The sequence below is a fragment of the Tenrec ecaudatus genome, chromosome 14, assembly GCF_050624435.1.
Source record: "Tenrec ecaudatus isolate mTenEca1 chromosome 14, mTenEca1.hap1, whole genome shotgun sequence".
Classification (NCBI taxonomy): domain Eukaryota; kingdom Metazoa; phylum Chordata; class Mammalia; order Afrosoricida; family Tenrecidae; genus Tenrec; species Tenrec ecaudatus.
The window spans coordinates 110,038,896-110,065,830 of record NC_134543.1 but is presented as its reverse complement, the minus strand read 5'-3'; the positions used below and the strand labels follow the sequence as shown (position 1 = coordinate 110,065,830).

At 45.9% G+C, this 26,935-nt stretch overlaps 1 protein-coding gene across 2 annotated transcripts in view; it reads left to right on the top strand.

Annotated features, from left to right (window-relative positions):
* The first annotated feature begins 4,597 nt into the window (after window positions 1-4,597).
* The window catches only part of FBN1 (fibrillin 1), a 256,213-nt gene continuing 233,875 nt past the window's right edge, over window positions 4,598-26,935 (top strand). For both annotated transcript variants that reach the window (XM_075530673.1, XM_075530672.1), the window contains exons 1-2: window positions 4,598-4,758; window positions 5,387-5,712. In XM_075530673.1, the coding sequence (XP_075386788.1) occupies window positions 5,549-5,712 (164 nt within the window). In that variant the 5' untranslated portion in view covers window positions 4,598-4,758; window positions 5,387-5,548. The remainder of the gene's footprint in view (window positions 4,759-5,386; window positions 5,713-26,935) is intronic.

Here is a 26,935-nt window from a genome sequence, read left to right as displayed (position 1 = left end):
AAGGCCGCCTCTTTCTCCCTCGGAGCTGCTGGTTGGCTTCTGACTGTGATTAGCAGCCAAATAGGGAACCACCTCACCACCCAGGGCCCTTGGGCATTCGTTAGAAAGATCGATGGCTAGAAAAGATCACCATGCTTGGTAATCTAGAGGGCCAGTGAAAAGCAGAGAGAGAAGATGACCCAGGAACCACACCAATGACTCAAACACATCCAAGCCCAGAGTATAAGGGGTGGGTGAGGTTTTGTTTAGCTCTGCACGAAACTGCCATGAGCTGGGCCTGCCTCGAGGAAAATGGGAAATCAATGAATACTACCTGCTAACTGAGGAGATGCTGATCTCGACTATGTCTCTAATACACTGCTGACTGAGTAGATGCTTCTGTCATCTCACTTCCAGGGAGGCGGTGCTCGCTCGCAGGGCCCTCTCTGGGTTTCTGAGACTCTTTGTGGGAATAGAAAGCTCAGTCTTTTTCCTGAAGAGCTGCGAGTGGTTTTGAACTGCTCACTATGTGGATTTCAGCCCAACGTGTAACTGCTACGCCAGCGGATTACCTGGGAAATACTACATATTTGAGATGACTTTTACCTCTCAGTAATTAGCCTCCCCCCCTTCTTTTGGATTTGATTGAAAAAAGGTATATCAAATATAGAAACCATCCAATATATAAAGGAAGTAGAAAATCTTTCCATTACTGGTGGGAAAGGATCGAATAAAAAGGGAAGGAAAAAGGCAGAGGCCAGATCCAAGCATTCAACCCATATCCTTCCCTTGGAGCCGAAGTGCTGGAAGTTGGCCCTGACTCATCTCCATCCTATGTACAATTGGTTCTTTGCCATCCTCACAATTGTATTGTAGCAGTGACTGTGTCAATCCATTTCATCTTAAATGATCCTGTACATTTATTAAAGGATACATGCATGTAGCTGTTTCCTCTCAGGTGTGTGGGGCCCTATCAGCAAATGAAGGTCCCGAAAGCGTTGCTCCATCCATGTCATCCTGGTTTTTGAAATATCCTCCTTACCAGGGGATCTTTACACAGATACCCATGTCAGGGCTCATCTCCATGTCACGTAAAGCAGAACATCTGAGGACTGGGTTTTGGAGTCTGTGGTAGGCCAGGTTGACTAGAGAAGCAAATTCAAGGACACTCATACATGTGTCAGAGAGAGGCTTTTTTCAAAGAGCAATTGTATATTGAGAAAACATCCCAGCCTGGTCCAGGTCAAGTCCATATGTCCAATATTACCCCATATGTCCGTCCTTAGTCCATAAATTCCACTTCAGACTCACATAGCCCCTTGCGATGATGCCCAATAGCAGATCTTCATCTGGCTCCTCCAGCTTCCAGGGTGTGTGGCTCTTCAACAGGAAGGTGAAGCTGAGAGTGTGGCCTGCCTCCAGCGAGGAGAGGACGTTCCCAGAATTCTCATGGGAAGGTCAGGTTCACCAGGAGGCATCATCAGGCTGTGACCTGATTGACAGGCGAGGCGCTACCCCTTCACTCTTCAACACCCTCAAGTTGATAGGAGATTATGTAACTACCACAGAGTCACAGAGATTTCTAAACTCCCCAGATTGTTCTGTGTAACCAGGCTGGAGAACCACAATGCTAAATAAAGTCTACTTCTGTATTTGGACTTATGTTAAATGTCACTTCCTCAAGAAAGCTTTCCCTGATCAGTTCCAGCCTAGGTCAAACCCCACTGTTAATATACACTGTTAATATACCCAGTGAGGGAGCCCTCAAGATGTAGGGGTTCCAAGTGTGAGCTGCTAATTGAAAGGTCAACAGTTGGAACCCACCAGGTGATTTAGTGAAAAAGAAGAGGCTCTCTACTCCTATAAAGATTTCCAGTCTAGGAAATCCACAGGAGCAGTTCAACTCTTTCCTATAAGGTCCCCACGAGTCAGAACTCAATGGCTGTGAGATTTTAAATCAATTAGTGATTCTCCTTTTTTTTCCCCCCACACTTAACATTTATCTGCTTTAAGTCTGTCTGTTTTGGTAGATTACCTGCCATGTGGCTGGAGAAACATTTTGCCTTGCTCACCAGGGAGCCTGGTCTAACAAGGCACCAAGTGGAACTTACCCAAACCAAACCAAACCAAACCAAACAAAACAAAACAAAACCAAACCAAAACAACCAAATCCCACTGCTGTGGAGTTGATGCCAACTCACAGTGACTGTGGGGCAGGGGAGAGGCTGTCCTTGTGAGTTTCTGAGACTGTCACTCTTTACAGGAGTCGATAGCACTGTCTTCCTCTTGCTGAGTGGCTAGTGGTTTCGAACTGATGACTTTGCAGTTAGCAGCCCAACATGTAGCCACCATGCCACCGGGGCTCTTCCGAGTGGTGCATAAACTCAAAAACGCACTGCTATCTTGTTGATGGCAACTTATAGCGATCCTATGGGACAGGTCGAACTGTCCCTGTGAGTTTTGGAAAATGTAACTCCCAGAGTAGAAAGCCCTGTCTTTCTCCACAAAGCCCTGGCTTTGTGGTTCGCAGCCCACATATTACGCTACTAGGTACACAGTGCTCAATGAAGAAATATTTGTGTGTAATGTGGATTATGTAATATTCACTCATGTGTATAATCCAGGACCCAATTTGTGAATCTGCTAAGAGATTGTTTTGTGGGTGACCATACTTAGAGGATTACAGGACATTCAATCTGCTGAAATTTCCAGTAGCCTCACTGTTTGAAACTTTCAGTCACTTATTATAACACACCAGCAGTTTCATCTCCATGATAAGGCTGTGTGGTCACTAAAATCCCCAGTTTGCAACTGGACACAGAAATGGACTAACTTGCCCTAGACCCAACAACCTTTCATCCTTGGAAAGGGATGCCTCCCTACTGTTCCTGTTTGTTCTCAGCTCCTGTTTCTGGCTTCACAGCTGGTGGTTGCTGCATGGGGTTTGCAGAGCAGAGGCATCTCCACTTCTAGCAATTAGGGCCAGGGTAGCATTTCTTACCTTTCCATGTCATTCTTGTGTGTAGGTGACCACCAGGCCTTATCCAGATAAATATATCAGCAATACTACATCCTCAAAGCCACGAATTCATCGTGACTTACATGTGCTGGCCAAGGAGCACTGGTGGTGCAGTGCTTATGTTTGGGGCTGGGATCTGGGAGGTCAGCAGTTTGAAACCACCAGCCACTCATTGGAGAAAGATAGGGCTTTCTACTCTTGCAAAGAGTTACAATCTCAGAAACTCATAGGGCCAGTTCTACCCTGCCCTGTAGGATCTCTGTGAGCCAGCATTGACTGCATGGTGGTGAGTTTTTTTAATTTCACATATCCTGGTGGGGTAGAGGGTTACTAGGAGGATTGCTAACCCCAAGTTCACACTCAAAACCACCAGCTGCTCTCGCAGGGAAAGATGAGGCTTTCTACTCTCTGAAGTCAGAGTTCTAGTCTCAGAACCCTACAGGGGAAGTTCTACTTTTCCCTAGGATGAGCCCTGGTGTAGTGGTTACTAACTGTAAGATCGGCAGTTTGAAACCACTAGTGGGAACGACTGGGCTTTCTACTCCCATGAAGAGTTAAATAAAGCTAAAGAAAACAAAACAACAACACCCCCCAAATCCAAACTCATTGCCATCTGGTCAATATTGATTCACAGTAGCGACCCTTTAGGGCAAAGTAGAACTGCCCCTGTGAGTTTCTGCGACTGTGAAGTTGACAGGAGTAGAAAGCTATGTCTTTCTTGGAAATTCACAGCGGCAGTTCTAGCTTGTTCTACAGTCACCATCGACTCCATGGTAGTGAGTTTGGTTTGTACAGGGGCACTATGAGTCAGAGTTGATTCCTTTTTGAGAGTAGTTTTACAAATCCTGGAGAGGTAGCTCTCTATTCACCTGCCCCCCTCTCTGTGTGTCTGGTCAGGCCAGATCGGGATGTCCTAAGAAACGCCAATTTTAGCTGAGGACCATCCATCCTTTCACGACCAGTCCTCAATCTACTATTCACTGCACAGGCTCCTGAGCAGGGCTCAGAGTACAGGAGCATCCTGATTCAGCAGCGGTGGCCTGAAGTCAGCCTCTAAAACACTACGCTGCCAGCACGCTTAGCCTCACCCTGCAGCCTCCCGCCCCGCTGCCAGATGCGGGGCAGTGGGGGCGCCGAGAGGCGGCACCCCGAGGCGCGGGCAGCGAGGACCGGCTTCCTCTGGCGCAGCTACCCCTGGGGCCTCCTCCGGTGTGCGTTCTGGGTGCAGGTGGCACCGCGAGCCTGGCCGGCCTGGCTGCCTGGACCAAGGGCGAGGCTACTCCTGGGTCGAACCCTCCAAGCCGCAGAGTGGACTAAATCCTCCGCACGCCCCCTTCTCACCCCGGAGCCCAAGTCCTCGGCCAGGCAGCCCCCATCACCCCTGCCTCCTCCCTGGGTGCTAATCGCGAGCGCAGGGAGGCCCCAGAGCCCAGGCTGGAAAAGGGGAGTGGAAAGGGAGGATGGATGGGGCGGGGGTGAGGGGGACGAAGAAGGGGGGTGTCATTTTCTTTTCCTTTCTTTTTTTTTTTTTTCAAAAAGTATTTCTCTCGCGAGAAACCGCTGCGCGGACGATACTTGAAGAGGTGGGGAGCGGAGGGGGCCGCGGGAGCCGCCGCAGAGACTGTGGGTGCCCCAGGCGGACAGGCGGCCACAGCTGGGACCGCGGCGGGTGGAGCCCAGCAGCGGCTGCCGCGGCCAGGACCGTTCGGGACGCCACTGCTGCCGCCGCCGCCTCCGGAGCCGGGAACGCCACCTCTCCAGTGGGTGCCGATGGGGTCCCAAGCGGGGTCCGGGCGGCCACCGGGCTGGAGCTCCGGCCAGGGCGGCTGCTGCGTTCGCGCCGAGGGCAGGGACTGGGGTGAGAGGCCGGCGCTGGCCCTGCCCTGCCTGACAGCTTCCTGGCCCGGGGCTCCCGGTGCCGGGCTCCGAGTCAGATGCTGGGGGGCGGTGGCAGCGCCCGAAGCCGGCCGGGGACGGCCCGGCGGGTTTCCAGCTGGGCGGCTTGGCTGGGGGAGGACCGGCTGGGGGTCTGGGGGAGTTGAGAGCGCGCGCGTGGCGCACAATCCGTGCCGATCCCCCACCCCCTCCAAAAAAATACACGCTGCAAAAGCTCACCCTGGGGTTTAGGATTGCTCGGGACCAGGCGGCTTGGCTGGTGCCCATCGGGCTGCGCCCGGGATGCCGGAGGGGCGGCGGCAGCCACCCTGCCAGGGGGCTGGAGGTTTGCAGCCCGCTAGGGATCGAACGGTCTGGGTTCACCCAAATGAACTGCGCAACGCGCGGGCGTTGCGCGCTGGGAATGGGGACTTCGAGGCTTGGATGGCCTCCCGTCCTTAACGTCCCCCCCTCTCCTCCTCCCCCCGTTCCGGGGATTTGTCTCTGTTACAGCTGGCAGTGGCCGCTTGAAGCGGGAGGCAGCGCCTGGCCAAGGCGGGAGGGGCCCGGCCCCAGGAACGGGCGGCGGCAGAGCGGGACCCCGGCTGCGCGGTGCGCGGAGGGCGCGCCCGGGGCGCAGCGAGAGGCGGCGGGAGCCCGCGGCCGCTCGGCACCATGCGGCGAGGGGGGCTGCTGGAGATCACCCTAGGATTTACCGTGCTCTTAGCGTCCTACACGAGCTATGCGGCCGATGCGAATCTGGAGGCTGGGAACGTGAAGGAGCCCCGAGCCAGCCGGGCCAAGAGAAGAGGTGGCGGAGGACACGACGCGCTGAAAGGGTAATGGAACGGGCTCAGTTCGTTGGGTGTGGGGTTTCTCTTCCAGGTCTCCCGAGTATCCAGATGCACAGGAAATGAAAAGGGCAATTCCTGGAGGCAGACAGGTCTGTGGCAAGACCTGCTGGGTGTGGGGATGACCCAGACCTCCTAGTTCCGAATCCCTCCTAATGGATTTCTGCCCCAGAAGAGAGGTCATTGCTAATTGGAGTCTGGAGGCAAAATTTGGGAAGGGTTTTTTGAAGAAGGGGAGGAGCTGCAACGGAGAGTAGAAGCTGTCATTCCTTTCTTTCTACCAGTTTCACTTGTGTTCGGAGGGAGAGAAAGTGCTTTCACTGGGGGCACTTTGGGAGATGCGCTCTCTGCAGAGGGGCAAGGAAAGGAAGGGTTCTAAAGGTCCGATGGTTACAGAACACTCACACAGTGGCCGCTCGCCACCACGGAATGGATCCAGAGTCATCGCGACCCTACAGGGCAGTGTAGAACTGCCCCCCCCCGTGGGTTTTCTGAACGGTAACGTTTTAGCGTTTGGTTAATGAAATAGAAAGCTGTCTTTCTCCCCCCGCAGAGTGGTTAGTGGTTTTGAACTGCTGACCTTATGGTCAGTAATGAGCATTCTAATGCGTAACCACTAAGCCACCGGGGCTCCCAGAGTTAATGGCCAAGCCGCCTCTAAATTAAAGCCTCCCAACAATAACAACAGCAACAAATTAAAGCCTTCAGAATGTAAAACCATGGCCTGTTTTCTGGGCAGTAGGGCCGTTCAAATAACTGCATCGTTTCATACGCTGCTTCCTGTTCGTGGTGGCAGTAAGGCTGTCTCTTCCGACTTTAAGCCGGTGTACTCTTATTTACATGCAATTGACCACATTTCCGTGGCAGTCCTTGTCCTTATTACAGAAAATGTTTCCGGGGAGAGATTTCGATTAGACAGGCCGACTGCATAAGGGTTGTCAGTTCTCGAAATTGGAAGAGGGTGGGGATGTACTTTTTCAGAGTGAAAGAGAAATCTAAGATTGTTTCCATTTAAGCTTCCATGGGAGCAATAACATGGTCGGTCGGCCGGTTCTTTTTAGCTCCCAGGAGGAGGCTGATAAATGGGTCCCGAGAGTCCAAATCTAGAGGGTTCCTATGAGGTTCTTCTGGTCCCTTTTCCTGAGTGGTTCTGTAATTTGGTAATCTGGACCGAGTGACAGCGCCCATCTGGATAGGGGGCTCGACATGGCTGTGTCCCTTTTTAGCTGTGTTCGTTGTCTGTATGCAGTCATGTGTGTTCTGTGGTCCAGGGGCTGGGAAGACCCAACTGCCCAGCTTCTCTGAGTCCTCCTCTAGATTAGGGCCCCTGGGAGGTACAGTGAGCAAATGCTTGGCTACTAGCCCAAATGTTGGTGCTTCAAAACACCCCAATCTGCTTCTGAGAGCAGACTAATGGTGGTTGACTGCTAACCCAAAAGTTGGTGGTTCGAGACCAGGGAGTAGGCCTGAGGATCTGAAGTGGAAAGACCAGAGCTTCCAGTCTTCGATGGAACAGTTCTCCCTGTATACATTGTCAGGATCCAGTAGGCAGCTAACGTCTGGACTCAGACAAGGTGATCATCTTAATCCTGTGAGTAATTATCACAGAGGAGTCAGTATTTGCATTCAGCCTGGCCAGACATTCGTCTCGTCTGTAAGTGCTATCGCTAATGAGCCTGGTGCCTTGAGCCACACAGACCCTGTGTGAAAATTAAAAAATAGGCTTCATTTCCTTGCCCAACAGGATGTCCACCCTTCTGCTCCCATTGGCATTTATTCCGGCTGGGCTTAACATTTTTTTTAGGATTATACAGAGCACTCTTACACAACTTGGATCACACCACAGATTGTGTTGTCACATCAATTCTGACGTGGCTCTCTAATCGATGTGGACTGGCAGAGACCCCGTGTGACAGTAGGGCTGCCTCATGGGCTTTTCTAGGATGTGATCTTTAGTACAGTGGAAGGCCAGGCCTTCTGGCTCTCTCGGCTTGGACTGCCACCATTTAGCAGCTGAGCGTTTAACTGCAGTGCCACCAGGACACTTCAACCGACTTTACCCTCTTGCAAACTATTTATTAGAGATACATAGAAATACAGTGTTAATAGACTAGTAATTAGAGTTTTCCTAACTGATTATCTTTGCATCTCTATATAATACTAATGATTCCAGAGGATACACAATCGAAAGTATTTGCCACCTACCCAATCATTACACCTAGAAACCAGTCTCGTATATTCTCAGGAATATACTATGTGTGAGTGTATATGTGTGTATATCACTTTACACCGATTATAATGTATACAATATAAAACGTATGGAATGTACTGTATATAATGCTCTGAACCTTAACTTTATGTATCCTTAATGTACCATATATCAATCCATATTGATATACCTCATGTATTTCTTGGCATCCAGAATCTCACGATGTGGCAGGAATAGCTCCTTAATGATGGGTATTAAAATAATATTTGATCTTTTGCTATTACAGGTATTCCTCTACATATCTGTGTGTATGCATGTGCAAGTTTATATGTAGTATAAATGAATAAAAATAGAAATTAATGCATCAAAGGTTTTTCCATAGGCTTTACACAAACATAAATCCTGCTGTTAAATGTGAATAGCGTTTAAAGTTTATTTTCTCTGCTGATTGCCATTGCAGTCTCATATGAATAAGTCCTTTAACTCTGCCCTGCTGTATAAATCATCAGGAAAAGAAGTTATGCATTACATTTTTCCAGTTATTGCTTAAATTTTCTATTTTTGCTAGTTAAAATATTACCAGCTTCAAAACTACCCTCTTTGAGGACAGTAAAACCTGTTTACCATTTTGATGGAAATGCGCAGTTTATGAAGTGAAAGTGATTTGTAACCCAAAAGTTTACCCGATGCCCAGTTTGTGGCAATGACTTTCAGCACCTCGCTAATATTTCCTCCAGTGAAAAGGTGCTTCAAAGTTACCAGTGCCCTGGTCTCAACAATCCAAACTAAACTCAGGTCCAACTCAGAGCCACCCTGTGGGACTGGGTACAACTGCTGCCCCCTGTGGATTTCTCAGACAGTTAACTCTTTACCTCTTGTCAGGAGTAGAAAGCCCCATATTTTCCCAACATAGGGGCTGGTGGTTTAGAACTCCTGACCTTGCAGTTAGCAGTCCAATGTATAACCAATTTGCCACCTGGGATCCTATGCCCTGGTCTGGTCTCCCCCAGTAACACTGGCTTCTTGTTATCGCTTCTCTGATGTGACAGGTGGCTATGACATTTGCTTGGGTATTCTTTTGGGGATGTACGAGAGGGTACCACCCCCCTCCCCCGACAACAGATTTTCCCCCCCAAAGCTATGTATTTGAATGTTTTTGCAAAACAAACTTACCACCTTCAAAGTTCTCTCCATTACACTCAATGCATTTGTCAAATCTGCAATTCCATTCCCAGAAACATTTTTCAAACTCATCTGTTTGGATGGCTGACACCTCCTTTTTTTTTTTTTTTTGTTCACCTCTTCTATGTCATCAAACCATTGTCCTTTCATGTCCCCCTTCATTTGTAGAAACAAAAGGAAGTCGCACAGAGTGAGGTCAGGTGAGTAAGGTGTGTGAGGCAAGAGAGGCATGCTGTTTTTTGCCCAAAACTGGTGCACTGAGATGGCTGCATGTGCAGGTGCATTGTTGTGGTAGCAAAACCAGTCTCCCGTCTGCCACAAATGAGGCCTTTCTTGTTGCACACTGTTATGCAATCTTTTAGAGCCTCTAAATAGAAAGCTTGATTAACAGTCTGACTTGGTGAAACGAGTTTCAAATGCACTATGGGTCGACATTTTCATCTGATTGGGAAGTTGATGCACATCCAGAATGAGGTTGATCATCATTTGACATTTCACCTTTTTGAAATGAGAAAACCACTCGTACATTTGAGCTTTCCCCATAGCTCTGTTCAAAATTACAACAGTTTCTGTAGCATTTTTCCTGAACAGGAAACAAAACAAAACACACAGCTACATGCTGTTCCCTTAAATCAGCCATCAACAAAGGGAAAAAAAAATGAGGTTTGAGTGAAACTGCTTCTATGAAAAATTTCACTGTGACCAAAGAGAACTTTCCCAGGTGATGTCACTGGGTGCACTAACTCTGAGAGAGTTGCTGGATGCTCCCCTAGAGGGAAAAATTCATACTACAAACGCTAACGCTCCTCCCAGTGGAGCTTTTATCTGTGTTTTTTTGGGGGGGGCAGAGGGTACCCCCTTGTATATTCCTTTCTTGTCAGTACACTGTCTTCACAAAGTAGGACCCTGCCTGGTCTGTCCTCGCCTAGCTTGTCTTCTTGCCCTTTCCTCTCAGCTGGTTGTGGCGACTTCAACCTCTTTTCTTTTCTTTTTGGCTCCCCACTATCTAGTAGAATGAGCATTGTCCCCATTCACTCTGCAGAACTTGGATTTTGCTCTATTTTAACATGAAAAATTGCAAAGTTCTAAGACCTTTCACATAATAAACGTGTAGTTGTTTTTCTTTGCCTGGGCATTACTGAACATGTATGACAGGAATAAAACCAAACCAAACTCAGGGCCGCAGACTCGATTCTGATTCCAACTCAACAACCCTATGGGGCTGAGTGGAACAGCCCCTGTGGGCTTCCAAGGGTGGAGATCTTCATTTAAAACAAAATTGACATAATTCACATAGCATACAATTCAATGGTTTGAACATCAAAAAATTCTACCGTTACCATCACAATACATTGTATAACATTTTCTCTATTCTTGTACTTGTTAGTTTTGAATTTCTCCCCAACCTCCCTTGCTATAGCCCTAAGAAACTATCAATCCAATTACTGTCTCTATAGATTTACCTACCCTGGAGTTCATATAAAGAACCCCCCACCCCACAAAAACAACAAAATCAACCAACCAACCAACCAACCAACCCCAAACCCAGCAAAAATAACAAAATAGAACAGAGAAACACCTTAATCCAAAAGAAAGCAGAAAACAGTAAAAATTAGAACACAGTTAAAGGGGAATAAAAGGGAGAACATATGTTAGTGTGTTCCTCTTTAACCATGAATCCACATTCCAGTGCAGTGTCTGATAACAAGGCTGTTCACGTTGTTGGTCAATGGTCAGTGGTCAGAGGGGATTTCCCAGGCACTCTACACATTGATTTTGGGTCTCCTCTGCCACCTCGAGCCCTCTGCAAACCAGGTGCTCAGAATTAAGCTCTAATCCGATTCCTTCCTCTGGTCTTGGGTTTTATTAATTATTTACAATCAAGGCTGTAAATCTTTGTGGGAGTAGAAAGCCTCATTGCTCTCGCTTGGAGTGGTTGATGAGTTAGAACCTGTGAACTTGGGCTTAGTAGCCCAACTCATGTCTTCAGTGCCTCACCAGGGCTCCTTTAGAATGATTAGGAGGAAGAAACATCCCGAGTTTGTCTGAATTTCAGTTCATGAGAAATTTTCTCGGATCAGCTCTGAACTTCTGGGATTAGGCTAAAAAGGATGGGAAACAGTCCAATCTTTAAAAAAAATAAAGAAAGAAGAACCCGGAACAGCCCTAGTTATGCATCATTTATTTATGATTGCCTTATGGCTTCAGCTCCCATATAAGGAAATAGCACGGTTTCAAAGGGAACATTTCTTCATAGTGATACCCCCTTTCCTAAATCTCTGATAAGAATGACTGAGAACGTCTGGCCTGGTTGCCTGGTTTATAGACTTATAAGACCAGTTGATTTCATACAGTTTGTCCCCATGTGTGCGATTGCATTTGGCCTGTGTTTATTGGTGTGTGCTTTTTCTCCCCAGAGGTCTTGTAACTAGAAAAATACACCCGGAACAGTTTGTCCGCAGAGTGGCTTATGCGAGGGCAAACTCTGAAGGATTAATTACACAGATGTCTGTTATTAAAATGAAGAACGTTAGCAGAACACACCGACAATGTTTTGTAGACCTTATGGAGTCCATTTCCTTCACAAAAGGGACTTTAAGAAGTCAAATGGGTTAATAATCCAATGGCGGGAAAAGCGTTCTGCAGTGGCCTACTTATCTCTGTACTTACTTGAAAGACTAAGTCAACATAGTGGGGGCACTGGAAGATGCTTTATCTTCTTTTTAATAAATCATTTCATTGGGGGCTCTCACAGCTCTTATAACGACCCATGCATCCATTGTATCAAGCACATTTGTACATAGGTTGCCATCATCATTTCCTAAACATTTCCTTTCTACTTGAGCCCTTGGTATCAGCTCCTCTTTTTCCCTTCCCTCCCCACCCTTCCACCCTGGCGTACCCTTGATAAATGATAAATTATTACTATTTTCATATTGTATGCCACTTGCTGTCTCCTTTCACCCATGTTTCTGTTGTTCATCCCCCTCAAGGTGTGTGTGTGTGTGTGTGTGTTATAGATTGGACATTGCGATCGGTTCCCCTTTCTCCCCCTACCTTTTCCCTACCCTCGTGGTATCTCTACTCCCATTACTGTTCTTGAGGGGTTTATCTGTCCTGGATTCTGTGTGTCGAGAGCTCTTACCTGTATCAGTGTACATGCTCTAGTCTAGCTGGATTTGTGAGGTAGAACTGGGGTCATGATGGTGGTGATGGTCATGGGGAGGAAGCATTGAACAACCAGAGGACTGTTGTATGTTTTGTTGATGCTATACTTCATGCTGGCTGGCTTGTTCCTTCCCTGTGACCCTTCTGTGAGGGGATGTCCAATTGTCTACAGATGTTTCTCCACTCTGAACCTCTTCATTCACATTGATATAATTATTGGTTTGGGGTCTTCTGATGCCTGATAACTGTTCCTGTCAAAACCTTATGATCATAAAGGCTGCATGCTTCTTCCATGTTGGCTTTGTTGCTTCCCTGATAGATGACCGCTTGTTTAACTTCAAGCCTTTAAGATTCCAGACACTACATCTTCTAAAAGCCGGGCACCATCAGCTTTCTTCATTACATTTGCTTACGCACCCATTTTTAACTTTAGTGATCTTGTCAGGAAGGTGAGCATCACAGAATGCCAGGTTATTAGAACAAAGTATTCTTGTGTTGAGGGAGGACTTGAGTAGAGGTCCAATGTCCATCTGCTACCTTGATATTTAACATATAAATATATGTACAGAGACCTATATCCCTATCGTTATATATTAATATATGTACACATCTATAATTATACCTCTACAAACTATCTTTTGCCTCCCAGTTCTTTCTTCTATTTCCTTTTACTCTCCTCCTGTCCCACCATCAGGTTCGGCCTTCGTTTGGCATTCAGTAATTCCTCTTGGCTACATTGTAGTTGATCAAACCCCACCAGGCGTTCTACAGTCTCCTTGCCATCGATTTTAGATCTCTTCTTGTTTCTTTGTCCCTGGGTTTGTTGGCTCCCTGCTTCTCTTCCCCCACCTCCTCCTCTTCCCTCTAACTGTTGGTACTGGTTTCTCCTCTTGATTGTTTATTTTGCCTATCTTATATAGATAGACATGGATAAACAGAGAGAGAGTTATAGATAGATAGATAGATAGATAGATAGATAGATAGATAGATAGATAGGTAGATAGATAGATAGAGACTATAAATAGTTCCAGGCCTGTTAGCTGACCCTTATGTGTGTTTTACAATAGAGTCTGATGAGCTGTTAAACCCTTCCCTCTGAGCCTGAAGTCTGTTTTGGGGATTCCTCAAGGACTTCATTGGTTTGCTTCCCTTTCTGCTCTGTGGTGCTCCCTTCAGGTTTTGGCCCAGTGTTGGGGCTGTCAGACTGGGTATAATTCTTGCACTGTGTCTCCACTGATACTCTTGTCTTCTTACGTCACTTCCAGCACTTTCATATTTAGGACAGAGATGATGGACAAAATACTTTTTAATGAATTTTATAACATTTAGGAGATAGAGGCTTTCCCCCCAAACGGGCAGTACAAATTAATGGGACTATAGGCTGGACCTACCGTGAAATGAGGTGAGGGCTGATGAAACATGGAACATAGGTATCCCTCCATGCTTATTTGAAATTTGAAAGAATATTAAAAATTTCCTCTGTTGCTTTGTGTAGCACAAATTTAAGATGGTGGTAGCATTCTGCCAATGATTCTAATGAGCCAAAATGGTAAAGAAAGTACTAGTGTGTTACTCTATTAGTAATATTATGATTCACAGTAAGAAAACAACTAGTCTTAAGAATGTTAATATTTTCACTTTCCCTTTTAGCTTGAAAATGCCATGTCTGCACCAGCCCTGAGTGATGCCCCAGAGTCCCGGGGTGTTGCAAATCGTTAAGCCCCCAACCAAAGGTTGGATGTTGAGTGTTGTCAGAGGTAGTTTAAAGGAAGACCTGGGGACCTCCTTCTAAACATTAGCCACTGGAAACCCTATGGAGCACAGTTCAATTCTGATATACCGGGCATCATGACATGAGTCCATGTCAACTGAAAACCAACGGGTTATTCTTGAGGCTCAGGAGAGCTTCTCGTTGACTTCTCCATGATCTTGAAAGTCATCAAAGACCAGTATTCATTCTAAGGGCTTTAGCAATAACTTGCCATGAGATGAGGCTTCAAAGAGTTCATTTCTTCCGTAAGCATCGATAGAATGCCAGTCTGAATTTGACTCTGTAGAAGGCCAGGGGTACTACAGCCCCCAGCCTGGAAGTTCTTAGAATTTAGTAGGTAGGTAGGGGAGTCTTAAAAATAAACAAAACCCCAAACTCAACTACTATTTGAATCGATACTGATTGGGACAGAGTAGAACTCTTCCAGTGGGTTTCTGAGGCTGTGAACCCTTATGTGAACAGAAAGTCACATTCTTCACCCCTACCGTGGCTGGGGGCTTCCACCCGTGGGCATTGTGTGTAGCAATCCAATGGGTCACCTGGAATCCCTCAAAGCTCCTTAGGGGGGTCTCCTATTTAGGATAAGTAAATGATAGCAAGAGTAGGCATGGCTGCTAACACGTAGATGCTGGTCTCTGTTGTGTTTTACATTGATAGTTAGCGAACTCCGTTAACCTTCACGCCATTTCTCTAAAGCGGGTCTTTTTATTAGCCTCATTTTACAACAGAACTGTAGCTGTACCGAAGTTGAGGCTCACAGAAGTGAAAAATTTAAAGACAAATTCTAAACATTAAAATGTCTACACCGATTTTTTGTTATTTTTTTCCCCTCTTCACACCACTGGGCCAGAATGCAGAACTCTAACCATTGGTAAAATTCAATAACAAATTTCTTAATATTTTTGTGTGCTAGGGTACAACATGGAGTCTTGCTGGTGTAGTGGGTTATAAGTTGTGATGCCAACTACAAGGGCAGCAGTTCGAAACCACTTAGCTGATCTGAGGGAGAAAGATGAGGCTTTCTCCTCCTGTACAGATTGACAGTCTCAGAAACCCACAGGGGCTTTTTTCTATGTCCAACAGAGTCGACAGACATCAGACTAGTCTTGGTGACAGCGAGTGGAGAGCTAGGGTACAAATCCGTGATAACTAGTGTGAAAATGCTTTCTCTATCATTTCTGCTGTCATGATCAAACACAGAATGAGTCATACAATGTCAGGACCCGAGAATCTTGGGGATAAGTTAAAATGTATTCCTGCTAGGGTTCCAGTTCATACACACATGAGCTTAATCCAAAACAAGTATGTTTAAGCGTGTCTCTGTGATCAATGGAAGGCTATAGACAAGTTCTCGCTCTCAGTCATATACTTACTTGTCTCGTTAAACCAAACCAAACTCACTGCCATTGAGTTGATGCCAACTCATGATGTCCCTACAGGACAAGGTAGAACTGCCATTGTGAGTTTCTGAGACTTAAGCTTGATGGGAGTAGAAAGCCTCCTTTTTCTTTCAAAGAGCAGCTGGTGGTTTTGAACCGTTGACTGTGAGGTGCGCAGCCCAATGCATAATCACTACACCACCAGCGTTCCTTTAATTGCATTCAGACTCATTGCCTGGAGTCGAAGGCACCTTAGTTTCATTTGGGTTCCCACTAAATCCTAGCCCCAACTTAAGAAAAATTAGTTCTTGCATCATGGCTCTGCTGGAAACGCACCCTCAAGAAATGATCATTGAAGATAAGGGTGCTACAGCAAAGTGTGGTGTAGAAAGTAGATGGTGCCTGGCTACCAATCAGAATAGTGCCTGGGTCTTAAAGGCTTGTATTCAAACAAGCAGCTCTCTACTTGAGTCAGCCAAGTCCACATGGAAGAAGCACACCAGTTTGTGTGATCCAAAGATGGCAATTACAAAATTCGAATATGGTGAAGAGAAACGTATGAGAGTTAATATTATGGATACCCAGTTTGTAGAAGGCAGTGGGTGCCCAAAATTCCATCTGCAGAGTATCAGTCTGAGCTCTGGCAGGTCTGTTCTAACTAAAGGGAAGAGTCCTGAACAGCCTCTTTTGGGTTGAGACCACTGTAATCTTGATTATGCTGTATCGAACTCGATACTTGGTCAGCTGACACCCCCCTCCCCTATAGACACAACCTGAATTCGTACTGGGCAGAATATCTCTTACTTAAATTTCCTTCCTGGATTTTTTGAATGTTGTTGGGGGGTCTTTTCCTTCTTATGCATTATTTGATTTTTTTTTCTTTATACTCTTATGATTTTAGCCTTCCCGCCTTAGGGCGGTTTTGTTTTGATTGTTTTCTGTTGGGTTTCCCAGCTGCGAAGCACAGGAGGAGTGGATGTATAATGAGAAGGAATAAGATATACAAGGGGCTGTAGAGGTGGGGGATGGGCAATAGGGAAGGATAGGAGGTTTCAGGAGTCAATAATAAAGGTGGGAGGGGGCAGATGCAGTAAAACTGATTGTAATTACATAACTCATTTTAAAGGTGATTCAACAATGGGGGGGTGGTGATGCTCTAAGACTGATGTGGTAGTGATTCTGCACTGGCCCTTGATATGCTTGAATGATCGAGCTATTGTATGATATGTAAATTACTGTTAGGGAAAAAAATCCAATCAAAATAGTGGCTTCTAAGGGCATCATTTGGACTATTTAGGGAGAGAGGCCACCTCAGAAGTTGATGGAGATTATTTTTGAGATCCCCAAGGGGTAAGTTTGATAGATTGTCCTCAAAGGACATGGGCTAATTTTAGGGTGCTATCAGCAACTTTTAAGGAAATTGAGAATTACATTGGGGAGAAAAAGCCAGCAAAATTGTGCCAACGGATTTTTCCCCATCACAACAATGTAATGAGTCCTTCTTCCGGGGCAGCAAGGACTGTGCTCTGAGCGTCTCCTTGGGAAACCTTACTCCGTCTCCTCTACAGCCCCTATCTTTGCCCATCAGCCTTCTTTTTGTTCTCCAAACTCACACAACATTGAAAAGGAACAGGATTTGAGTCCCTTGCAGACCCCCAAACTGCCATGTGGACGTATTGTAGATTGAAGAGTACAGAATTCTTTGAGGAGGGGATCAACAAAACAAAACGATTATAATTAATGAAATAAAATGCAACGAATTAAAAAATACCCAATATAGAACTCCGTTATGAGGGAAACGTATTTAACAGACAAGGAAATTGATGGGCGGTGAGTTTAAGTAATTATTTCAGGGATCTAAACTAGTAAGAGGCAGATTTTGGAGATCTGGCTTTATAATGGAGACTTCTAAGGCCTCCTCTTTATCATACATTTCATTACGGTGACGTGTCTCTCTTCCGTCCATATACTCTGAATGAGAAAGGAAGCATTTCCCCAGAGTCCCGCTCTTACCTCCGCATTGACTGAAGGTGTGCAGGGCTAATGCAAGGGAAGCGTCAGAGCGGAATTAAGATTGGGAAGTCCAACAAGGTGTGGGACAGCACCCCCAGGGACCGGCCTCAGCAGAGCACCCCTTTGTTTCTGTGCTCCCTGAGACTCCTTTGCATCATGATGGCAGAGTGGTGCAGTTATAACAGAGGCCGCGTGGCCCACAAAGTCGAAATAGTTATTGCTTGGCCCTTTACAGAAACGTCTGGCAATCCCATGTCTATGGGACACGAAGCCTTGGTGGCACAAAGGGTTAAGTATTAGGTGCCTCACCTGAAAGGCCCACAGTTGGGACGCACCAGCTGCTCCACAGGAGAAAGGTGAGGCAAACCGCTGCCATGAATCTTCATCGGCTCGGAGACCCTCTGGAGCAGTTTCCATCTGCCCGTCAGGGTTGCTGCGGGCTGGAATTCACCCAGTGGCGGTGAGTTTGGGTCTGGTGTACGTGATAGGTGACCACGAGGACTGAGAGCTTCTTCGAGGTAGGGATCCTATGTGCTTGATTTACTCTCTATCTCTAGGGACTGGGCACATGGCAAATGGTCAGTAAGTGATATTCAGTTGATTGTCTCGGACCAGTTTTGATCGATTTACTTGGAAAGCTTAATGATGCAAACTGGAGGGTGGAAGGTGGAGAGGAGAGCTCTAGAGGACACCTTGGGGAGAAGAGCCATGAGAAGAATATGAAGTGCTGGGGATCCCCGGGGACCGAGTGCCATTGGGCAGGGCTCTCAGGAGCACCTTGCCGTTTGTCTCTGCTGTGCATGACCTTGTGGGCCCTGCATAGCTAATGGCATTGTCGGGATATGGGAGGGAGGGAAGGAAACATGGAGCTGCTATCTGATGGTCTCAGACGGTGAGGAGAGGGGCACCTCACACATTCCAAGATGGGAACATGAGATCTTTCCACTCTGCGGGAGGTGGGAGGAGTGGATGGCTCAGAGGGTGGGGTGTCCATAGTGGGAGAGGTTTGGGAAGTTCGTATGGATTTCAAGGTGAGAGCGGTGATGCTGCGGACAAGATCATTTGCGAAGTACCATGGGCAGTACCTGCTCCATTGGGTTTGGGAGGTGGAGAGAAGAGGCATGCCGATGCGTCCCTCCTTCCTGTCTTAGATACTGGAGAAACAGAGCGGCCATGAGCAGAGGTGGGAGGGAAGAGAGTCTCTCTCAGATGAACCAGTGCTCTGAGCAGAAGGAAGGCTATCAGAGTAACCTGGGAGCGTGGTTGTCAGAGAAAGATGGCACGAATGGGAGGCAATGTAGAACCACCGTGTGGGCACATTGCCCAGGACAGGCCAGGAGCATCACAGGAGGGAGGTACAGGTGGCTGGGGCAAGGGAGAAAATGAATTCAGCTTTTGGCAAGTTGAGTCTGGATAAGGAAATCATGGTTCTAATTGTAGCTTTGTAGCTAATAAAAAGCACTACCTTAAGCCAGTAAATTCACTTCTATGGAACCCAGTTCTCTCATCTGTCAAAAGAGAGAATAAAGAAAGAAAGAAACCGTGGAAGAGGTCACATGGCAGCTGCTGGTGAGGACAGCAGGCCCAAGTGAAGCCTGTCTTGAAGACACTGAATGGAGCCTGCCCTGAGGAGTTGTATCGTCAGTACTGAGAGAATCCCAACTTCCAAGCACCCAGAGAAGCCCTGCATGGCCAAAGAAGCTGAGAGAGCTGGTTTACACTAAAGGAGAGAGTGTGAGTGACAGCAGTATTAAATAGCCTCCACTTAGGTTCATGTGCAGTGCTCAGATTCTGTTGTCCAGTGGCTGACAGCTTTGTTTCCTATGGATGATGGGAACGTTCATCGTGAACATTGGCACTTAAGAAAAAAGGAAAAAGCTTTCTGAAAATGGGAAAGAGGTTTTGGTTGTGTGTGAAACAGACATTTTCTTTACAATTATATTATCTCACAAGTAACATGTTCTATTTCAAAGTTACACAAATATTGTGTTTTTCAAGTACATTCTGTCTTAATTGCTTAACACAATGAAAAGAAAATGTTCTTTTGAAGCACCTAGATTATTGACTCAGGGGACTAGAGCTGAGTGCCTTTGAGCTGAGGATTATGGAAGGGTGGCCTGTCTTTGGGACAGTTCTAAGAGCTTTCTACGTTGTCTGAGCAGGACATCGGTCAATGAGCTAGATGATTGGACCGGAGAGAGGTGTGGTTTGGGGACATGGCTGCGAAGAGGTTGACCTGACCAAAGAACTGTAAAATGAACCTTTTTGATCCTGAATTGTAATCTGTTAACTACTTTATAAATCTCATAAATTCGAGGGTCGGTGAGTTCTGTGAGGCCGTGGGGATGAGTTGTGGAATGGAGCAGAAAAGTAAGGAGCATGCCATGGGTGTCAGAATTGATAAGGAGGTTGCAGGATGGTCTTATGTCTGACATCCACCTGATAAGAATTGACTTTGGCTGATACTGCATCTGAGTCTCTTTCCTTACTATAAAGTAAAAGAGGTCAACACAGCCCCACACCATTCTTATACCCAGCGAGCGTGGTTTCTCAGGGTATTGTTTTAAGACTGAGGAAGGACTTTTCCCAGAGCCTTGGGCAAATTTTGTCCTTAACTGTGTTGATCAGAATAATCTCTTGCTTATTATGAATCAATCCCTGGCAAATCTACTGGAGGGGATAACCCTTAAGACAAGGCAGAATAATCCTAGGAACTAGGGGAATGGACTATCGTCCTCTGTGGTAGGAGATGGACTAAGTCAAACTGGGATTTTCTGAGAAAAACTAGAAAATGAAAATTAGATAAGCCAACACTCTCTCCCTCCATAGGCACTATAATTTATACATAAAAGGTTGTGGTTGCTTGTTAGCAGCTATTGACTCATCGTGACCCCAGGTCCAATAAAAAGGATGTGCTGCCCAGTCCTGAGCCATCCTGGGGACCAGGTATGGGTCAGATCCTTGTGATCCATTGGATTCTCAGTGCTTCTTACGCACCATTTATGAGAAACTACGTAAAACCGAGATCGTTCATAGTCTCCATACTACAATGAAACACGCCATGTTCACTGGAGAGTGTTTTTGGTTAAGTTGTTGCTGAGTAACCAAGTACCCCAAACTTAATTTTTTTTAAAGCAATGATCATTTTCCTGTGTCTCATGACCCCATGGGGCAGAAATTTCGGCAGGAACTGCAGGGAATCTTGTCTCTGTTCTTCACAATTCCGTTGGCGCTGGCATGAGCAATAGGCCTTCTTCCTGTATATATCTGGGGCTGTGTCCCTGGACTGGCGCCTGCAGCCCTTTTCCCTTTGGTGTGGTTTATCTAAATGGACAGACGGAGGAGGGAATAAAGGAAACAAAGAGCCAGTTGTCTGGCTCAGCTCAGGCCCTTCCAGATTTTACTGTTCTCTCCCCTGCCTTCTCCTGCGTGGGCCTGTCCCCAGGAGCAGTGCCATGGAGTGAGGTTTTTCGAATGGGGAAACTGAGCCTCAGGTGCAAGAACCCGGTCTCGTGGAGGCTGAGCATCTGTTGGCGCAGGAGCTCATGCATCAGTCTCTTGACACATACTTCCCAGAGGCGGGCCATGTCCCCACTTGAAAGGCTGGGGAGCTGGAATGGCTTGAGTGGACTCATCTGTCTGCGATCTCTGTGCCCATTGTTGCCTGGGTTGCCCCCTCTGCGCTTCAGCTCATCACCCTGCTCATATGTTTTCGCCATATGATCTCTCCAGCAGCACAGCCAACATAGGAGCACAGAAGTAGAAGCTCCAAGATCTTCCAGTTTAAGCCCAACGTCCCTTCCATGCGTTGGGCAGATCAGCTGCTCAAGACCTCGAATTTAAAGTGTTGAAGATCGAAGATGTCACTTTGAAGACTAACGTGTGCCTGACACAAGCTATGGTATTTTCAGTCGCCTCACATGCATGTGAAAGTTAGATAATTACTAAGGAAGAATTGATGCCTTTGAGTTATGGATTTGACCAAGAAAGTGCTATGGACAGACCGAAGAACAGTCTGTCTTGGAAGCAGTCTAGCGAGACTGCCCTTTAGAAGGGAGGGTGGTGAGACTTGATCTCATGTACTGTGGGCATGTTATTAAGAGAGAGACCAGTCCCTGGAGAAGGACACCAGACGGTCAGCAGAAAAGAGGGAGACCAACAAGGAGATGAATTGATACGGTGGCTGCAAGTATGGGCTCAAAATAGTGCTTGTGTGCATGACACAGGACCAGACAGTGTTTCGTTCTGTTCTACGGAGGGTCACTGTGGGTCAGAAAGGACTCCACTGCAGCTAAAACAACAGCAACCCCACAGTCACCCTTTGGTGCAGGTCTTTCTCCGAGACAAGGGCCTGGCCTATCAGCTCTTGAAGTGGGGAGCCATATGCGTATCTGGGGAGGTAGGACTTGCTGGGGCCCGCCGTTGAAGACGATCTGCTACAGTGAGGTGGTGGGTCTTTATGGACGTTCCTCTGAGTTTTTAGGTTTAGTTCTACATTACATCAAGTTCAATTGGCTTAGTCCTCATTGAGGATGCTTCTCTATGTTTTCGAGGTGTGACCTTAGAATGGAAAATGCTACGGTGGATGTTGTGTCTGCATATTCTGTTAGATTAATGATAAGATCATGGCTCCTAACTTGCCTACCATCCCACATAAAAAGATGCTAAATAAGATTATTTTCTTTTTTTAAAATTTCTTTTAAAAAATCATTTTATTGGGGGCCCATACAGCTCTTACCACAATCCATAATGCATCCACCGTGTCAAGCCCATTTGTACATATGTTGCCATCATCATTTTCTTTCTTTTTTTATTAAATAGTTTTATTGGGGGCTCTTACATCTCTTATCATAATCCATACATTCATCCAGTGTGTCAAGCACTCTTGTACATATGCCACCACCATCTTTTTTTTTTTTTAGTGGAGTGAGTGAGTGAGTGAGTGAGTGAGAGAGTGAGTGGAGTGAGTGAGTGAGTGAGTGGAGTGAGTGAGTGAGTGAGTGAGTGAGAGAGTGAGTGAGTGAGTGGAGTGAGTGAGTGGAGTGAGTGGAGTGAGTGAGTGGAGTGAGTGGAGTGAGTGAGTGAGTGGAGTGAGTGGAGTGAGTGAGTGAGTGGAGTGAGTGAATCACTGCCATCATTTTCAAAGCATTTTCTTTCTACTTGAGTCCTTGATATCAGCTCCTCATTTTCCCATACCCCCCCACCCTCCCTCATGAACCCTAGTTAAGTTGTAGATTATTATTTTCATTTTATATCATCCTCTATCATCCTTCACCCATTTTTCTGTTGTTTGTCCTCCTGGGAGGGGATTATATGTTGATCTTTGGGATTGATTCCTCTTTGCTCCCCACACCTTCCCCTTATCCTCCTGTATCTCTATTCTCATTGTTGGCCCTGAGGGATTTATTTATCCTCGATTCCCTGTGTTTCAGGCTCTTATCTGTAGCAGTGTGCATGTTCTGGTCTAATCCGATTTGTAAGGTAGTATTGACGTCATGGTAGTGGGGGGAAGGAAGCATTAAAGAACTAGAGGAAAGTTGTGTGTTTCATTGGTGCTATACTGCACCCTGACTGGCTCATCTCTTTCTTGTGACCCTTCTGTGAGGGGATGTCTGATTGTCTATAGATGGGGTTTGGATCTACACTCCACACTCACACACACACACACACACACACACACACACACATACACAGTCACATTGGGTATGATTTTGTTCTGGATCTTTGATACCTGATCCCATCAACACTTCATGATCACACAGGCTGGTGTGCTTCTTCCATGTGGAGTTTGTTGCTTCTCAGATAGATGGCTGCTTGTTTATCTTTAAGCCTCGAAGACCCCAGATGCTATATCTTGATAGCTGGGCACCATCAGCTTTCTTCCCCACATTTGCTTATGTACCTGCTTTGTCTTCATGGATCTTGTTGGGAAGGTGAGCATCACAGAATGCCGGATTATTAGAACAACGTGTTCTTTTGTGGAGGGAGTACTTGAGATGAAGCTCAATGTCCATCTGCAACCAAGAATAAGCTTATTTTCATTGTTGTTAACCGCTATTGATCGACTCTGACTTGTGGAACTCTCTATACAGTGTCTGTAGTAATGTTATCGAATGAAGTGGCTGTTACCCCATCCTCGTCACCATTGTCAGAAGTTTGTAGTTCAGCCTTGTGATTACTGCGCTGATCCACCTCACTGTTCATCTTCCATGCTCTTGTTGGCTTCTTCTGTACCAAACATGAAGCCCTTCTGTATGCATTGATCCTTCTGGTAACATGTCCAAAGTCAATGAGTTGGATAATGTGCTGTTGTGATCTGTATGGTGTGCATTGGCTAATTTTTGGAAGTGGATGGCCAGACCCTCCGTTTTAGTCTGGAAACTCCACCAAAGCCTGTGGGTGACCCCGTTGGCATTTGATATGCCGGTGGCATAGCTTCCAACACCACAGCAGCATAGATGCTACCACAGTACAGCAAACTGATAGATGGGGGTGGGGGTGGAGCGGAGTGAGATTATAGTGCTAATAAATGATAACATACTGCTTTATTAGAACTTGAGAATGAGCAAAACTCCAACTCCCCCCCCCCCCTTTTAGTTTAGCTTCTAAGAAACCATGGGACAACATTATTGTATGAAGGAAAGTAAAACAGTCATGTCATGAAGTCATAGAAAACGTTATTAAACAAGAATATCAAAAGGCGAGGCTATTGATTCCTGACATGTCTTCCATCGAGGTCTATACACTGAATATAGTGCTTCCATCTCTCTAACCCTTTCCTGAAGAATTCGGCACTCTTCAGTTTACACATGTCCAAACCAGTTTGGGCATCCTCCATGGGATTCAGAGTGCATTCCTTCCAATGGTCTCTGAATCTTGGGGACAAAAAGAAATCTGAAGGGACAAGACGAGGGCTGTAGGGTGGATGGGGGTGACATTTCCCAGCGGGACTCTCATCAGCCAGTCCTTGAGACCCTTGGAGAATGAGCAAGTATATTGTCAGGGTGGTAAAAACGGAACAAAAAATAATCTTGGCCCCACTTTCCTAGCTATTTTTTCCTCACCAAAGCAGTTTTCAGTTTTTTTGAGAACTTCTTTTGAAATTTTCTTCCTAATAAGTCTCTGTGATCATCCTCTGCCCTTCTAGAAATTGTATCTAGACTCCTCTTTCAGAAAATAAAAAAAACAGTCTCCATAACCTTCTAAGATGACTTTCCCCCCACATCTAGAGCTGATATTTAATAAACCTGACTTAGTAGAGTCTAGACTTCAAGATCTAAGATGCCTTTTCTGCCCTGACTTCATCTTTGATGTCTTCCTTAAAATGCTTGATCCATCTAAACAAAACAAAACAAAACAACCTGTTGTTTTGTGTGGGGCAGCATTTCTGTAAGCTTGTTGCAAAGTTCTAGTAATTTGGGAAGATGTATACTTGAACTGTGCTAAAAATATATTAGCCTTCACCTCAACACATTTGTTTTTCATGGCACCAAAGTATCTTTTATTTACCTTTTCTCCAGGTACCCCAATGAATTTAAGGCCACCATATTATTGGGAGAACTTGTCTCTAGCCATCCGTTACTCACAGTACCTACTTAAACTTGGTTTGTTTGGCATAAACTCAGGTGTGTTTGAGCTAAAACCCTAGTAGCGATACTTTTGGACCCGCTGTTCTACAACCACTCAAACTTATTAGGTTATGTAATCAGTATGTTTCGCCATCGTGCTATAGGGAATTTTATTTTCAGTTTCCATTTCTACTAGTAGGTACATTTTTTTTATATCGGTGGGTGAACAACTTTTTGGAATCAGTTGCTATAAGGAATACACGAAAGGAGCAGTGACATCATGAATAGAATTGGTGTTGCAAAGAGTTTAGGTCTATTATTTTGTAGTAATGATCATGGCAACCCCCAGGTAGAACCATAGGGTTTTCAATGACTGAGTTTTTGGCAGTAGATCAGCAAGCCTCTCTTCTGAGGCACCTGTGGGCTTAACATTTGCTTAGCCTTTCTCTTAGCAGCTGTGTTTGCATGACCCAGAGACTCCAACTCCATGGGATTGTCTCATGCTAATAGAATAATATTGGATTAGGAGGAATATTATTAAATTTTGATTGTAGATACCTGATTGTGTATCAAATCCTGGCTGTAAATTTGTTCCGATCTTATCACTGTCTCAACTTAAGTGGCTTGTTATTGCTGAAGTTCTTACCGAATCTATTTATTCAGCCCCCTCAGAGGTGGAAGGGAGAGAGGAAAATTCCCTATCACCACCATTCCTAGCCAAAGATGTATTCCAGACAGCAAACAGGCTCCGAGGGGGAGAACTGTTCCATTAGACAAGCGATTTGGTTCAGTGTTTTGAAGGGTTGTGAATTCCTAGACCATCAGTCATACGTACATTCAAATATAAGTATCCTAACACATCGCAGTCCAAATATAGTACAACCATTTTACGATGCTGGTGTGGGGAGACGGGGTTTTTGTCGGCCCTCTGGGCATATTATGTCGGCTGTGAAATTTCGTAGTTCCGAGCTGAAGTTTGGTAATAACTCCAAGAAATAAGGGGAATGTATTCCAGAGGTAGGCTCTTGTTTGCCTGTCCTCCTTCTCTGTACCCCGCCCCCTTTTAGTAACTTCATACGCAGAGCCACCTATTAAATAGGGAAGGTAGGAATAATGAGTAAGGATTAAATTGCTAAGTGGGGAAAAACAACAACAATAAAACAATGACAAACAGAAGGGTATTTTTTTTGTTAGGAAAGGAGGGAGGACCTGGGGATTAGGGGGATATTTTGGAGGGAAAAACCCTGTTAGCCAGTGACGTGGACTGGGCAGAGAAAGCCGCCTGCCTGGGGACAGCTCTCTACCCCCGGCAGCATTTGGTAGGACATGACCTGTGACCTGACCACACTCTTCTGGGGGCAGCAGGCTCTGGGAGGTGATTGGGGTGTGGGAGAGAGACAGGCATTCAGATGCCAAACACCATTTCTATAAAATCTTTCCTAGGATGTAATTGGGTTTATTGACTCGTGCGTGTGAAAAGGTATTGAATTGGCACATACTCTGTTCTTTATATTTCTACAATGACATTTCTGAAAATGTAAAGGAACACAGCGGAAAAGCAGGGCACTCTGTCACTCACGCACCATGTAAGGTTTCGTGTGCTCTGGTAACACACACCCGTCCCCCAGGATAGCCATTTAGTGCTAATTTAGAAGCCTGTATAACCAGACCAATCGATTTGTGCTTTTAATGAAAACCCCTTATGGGCTGTTCTAAGTGTGAAATGTCCTCAATGCAAACGAGCTCTAAGTTCAGATCTTCTTGCATACCCAGAAGGTCCGTCTTTACAAAACAATTTCAAATTCGAGTTGGGAGTGGGCCAGACTTTAAAGACTGGTGGATGCGACGTTGGAGGACTGGAGGAAATTCTTTGCAAAAGGTTTGGTTTTCTTCTGGGCATTCCCAGGTATGGAAACTGAGT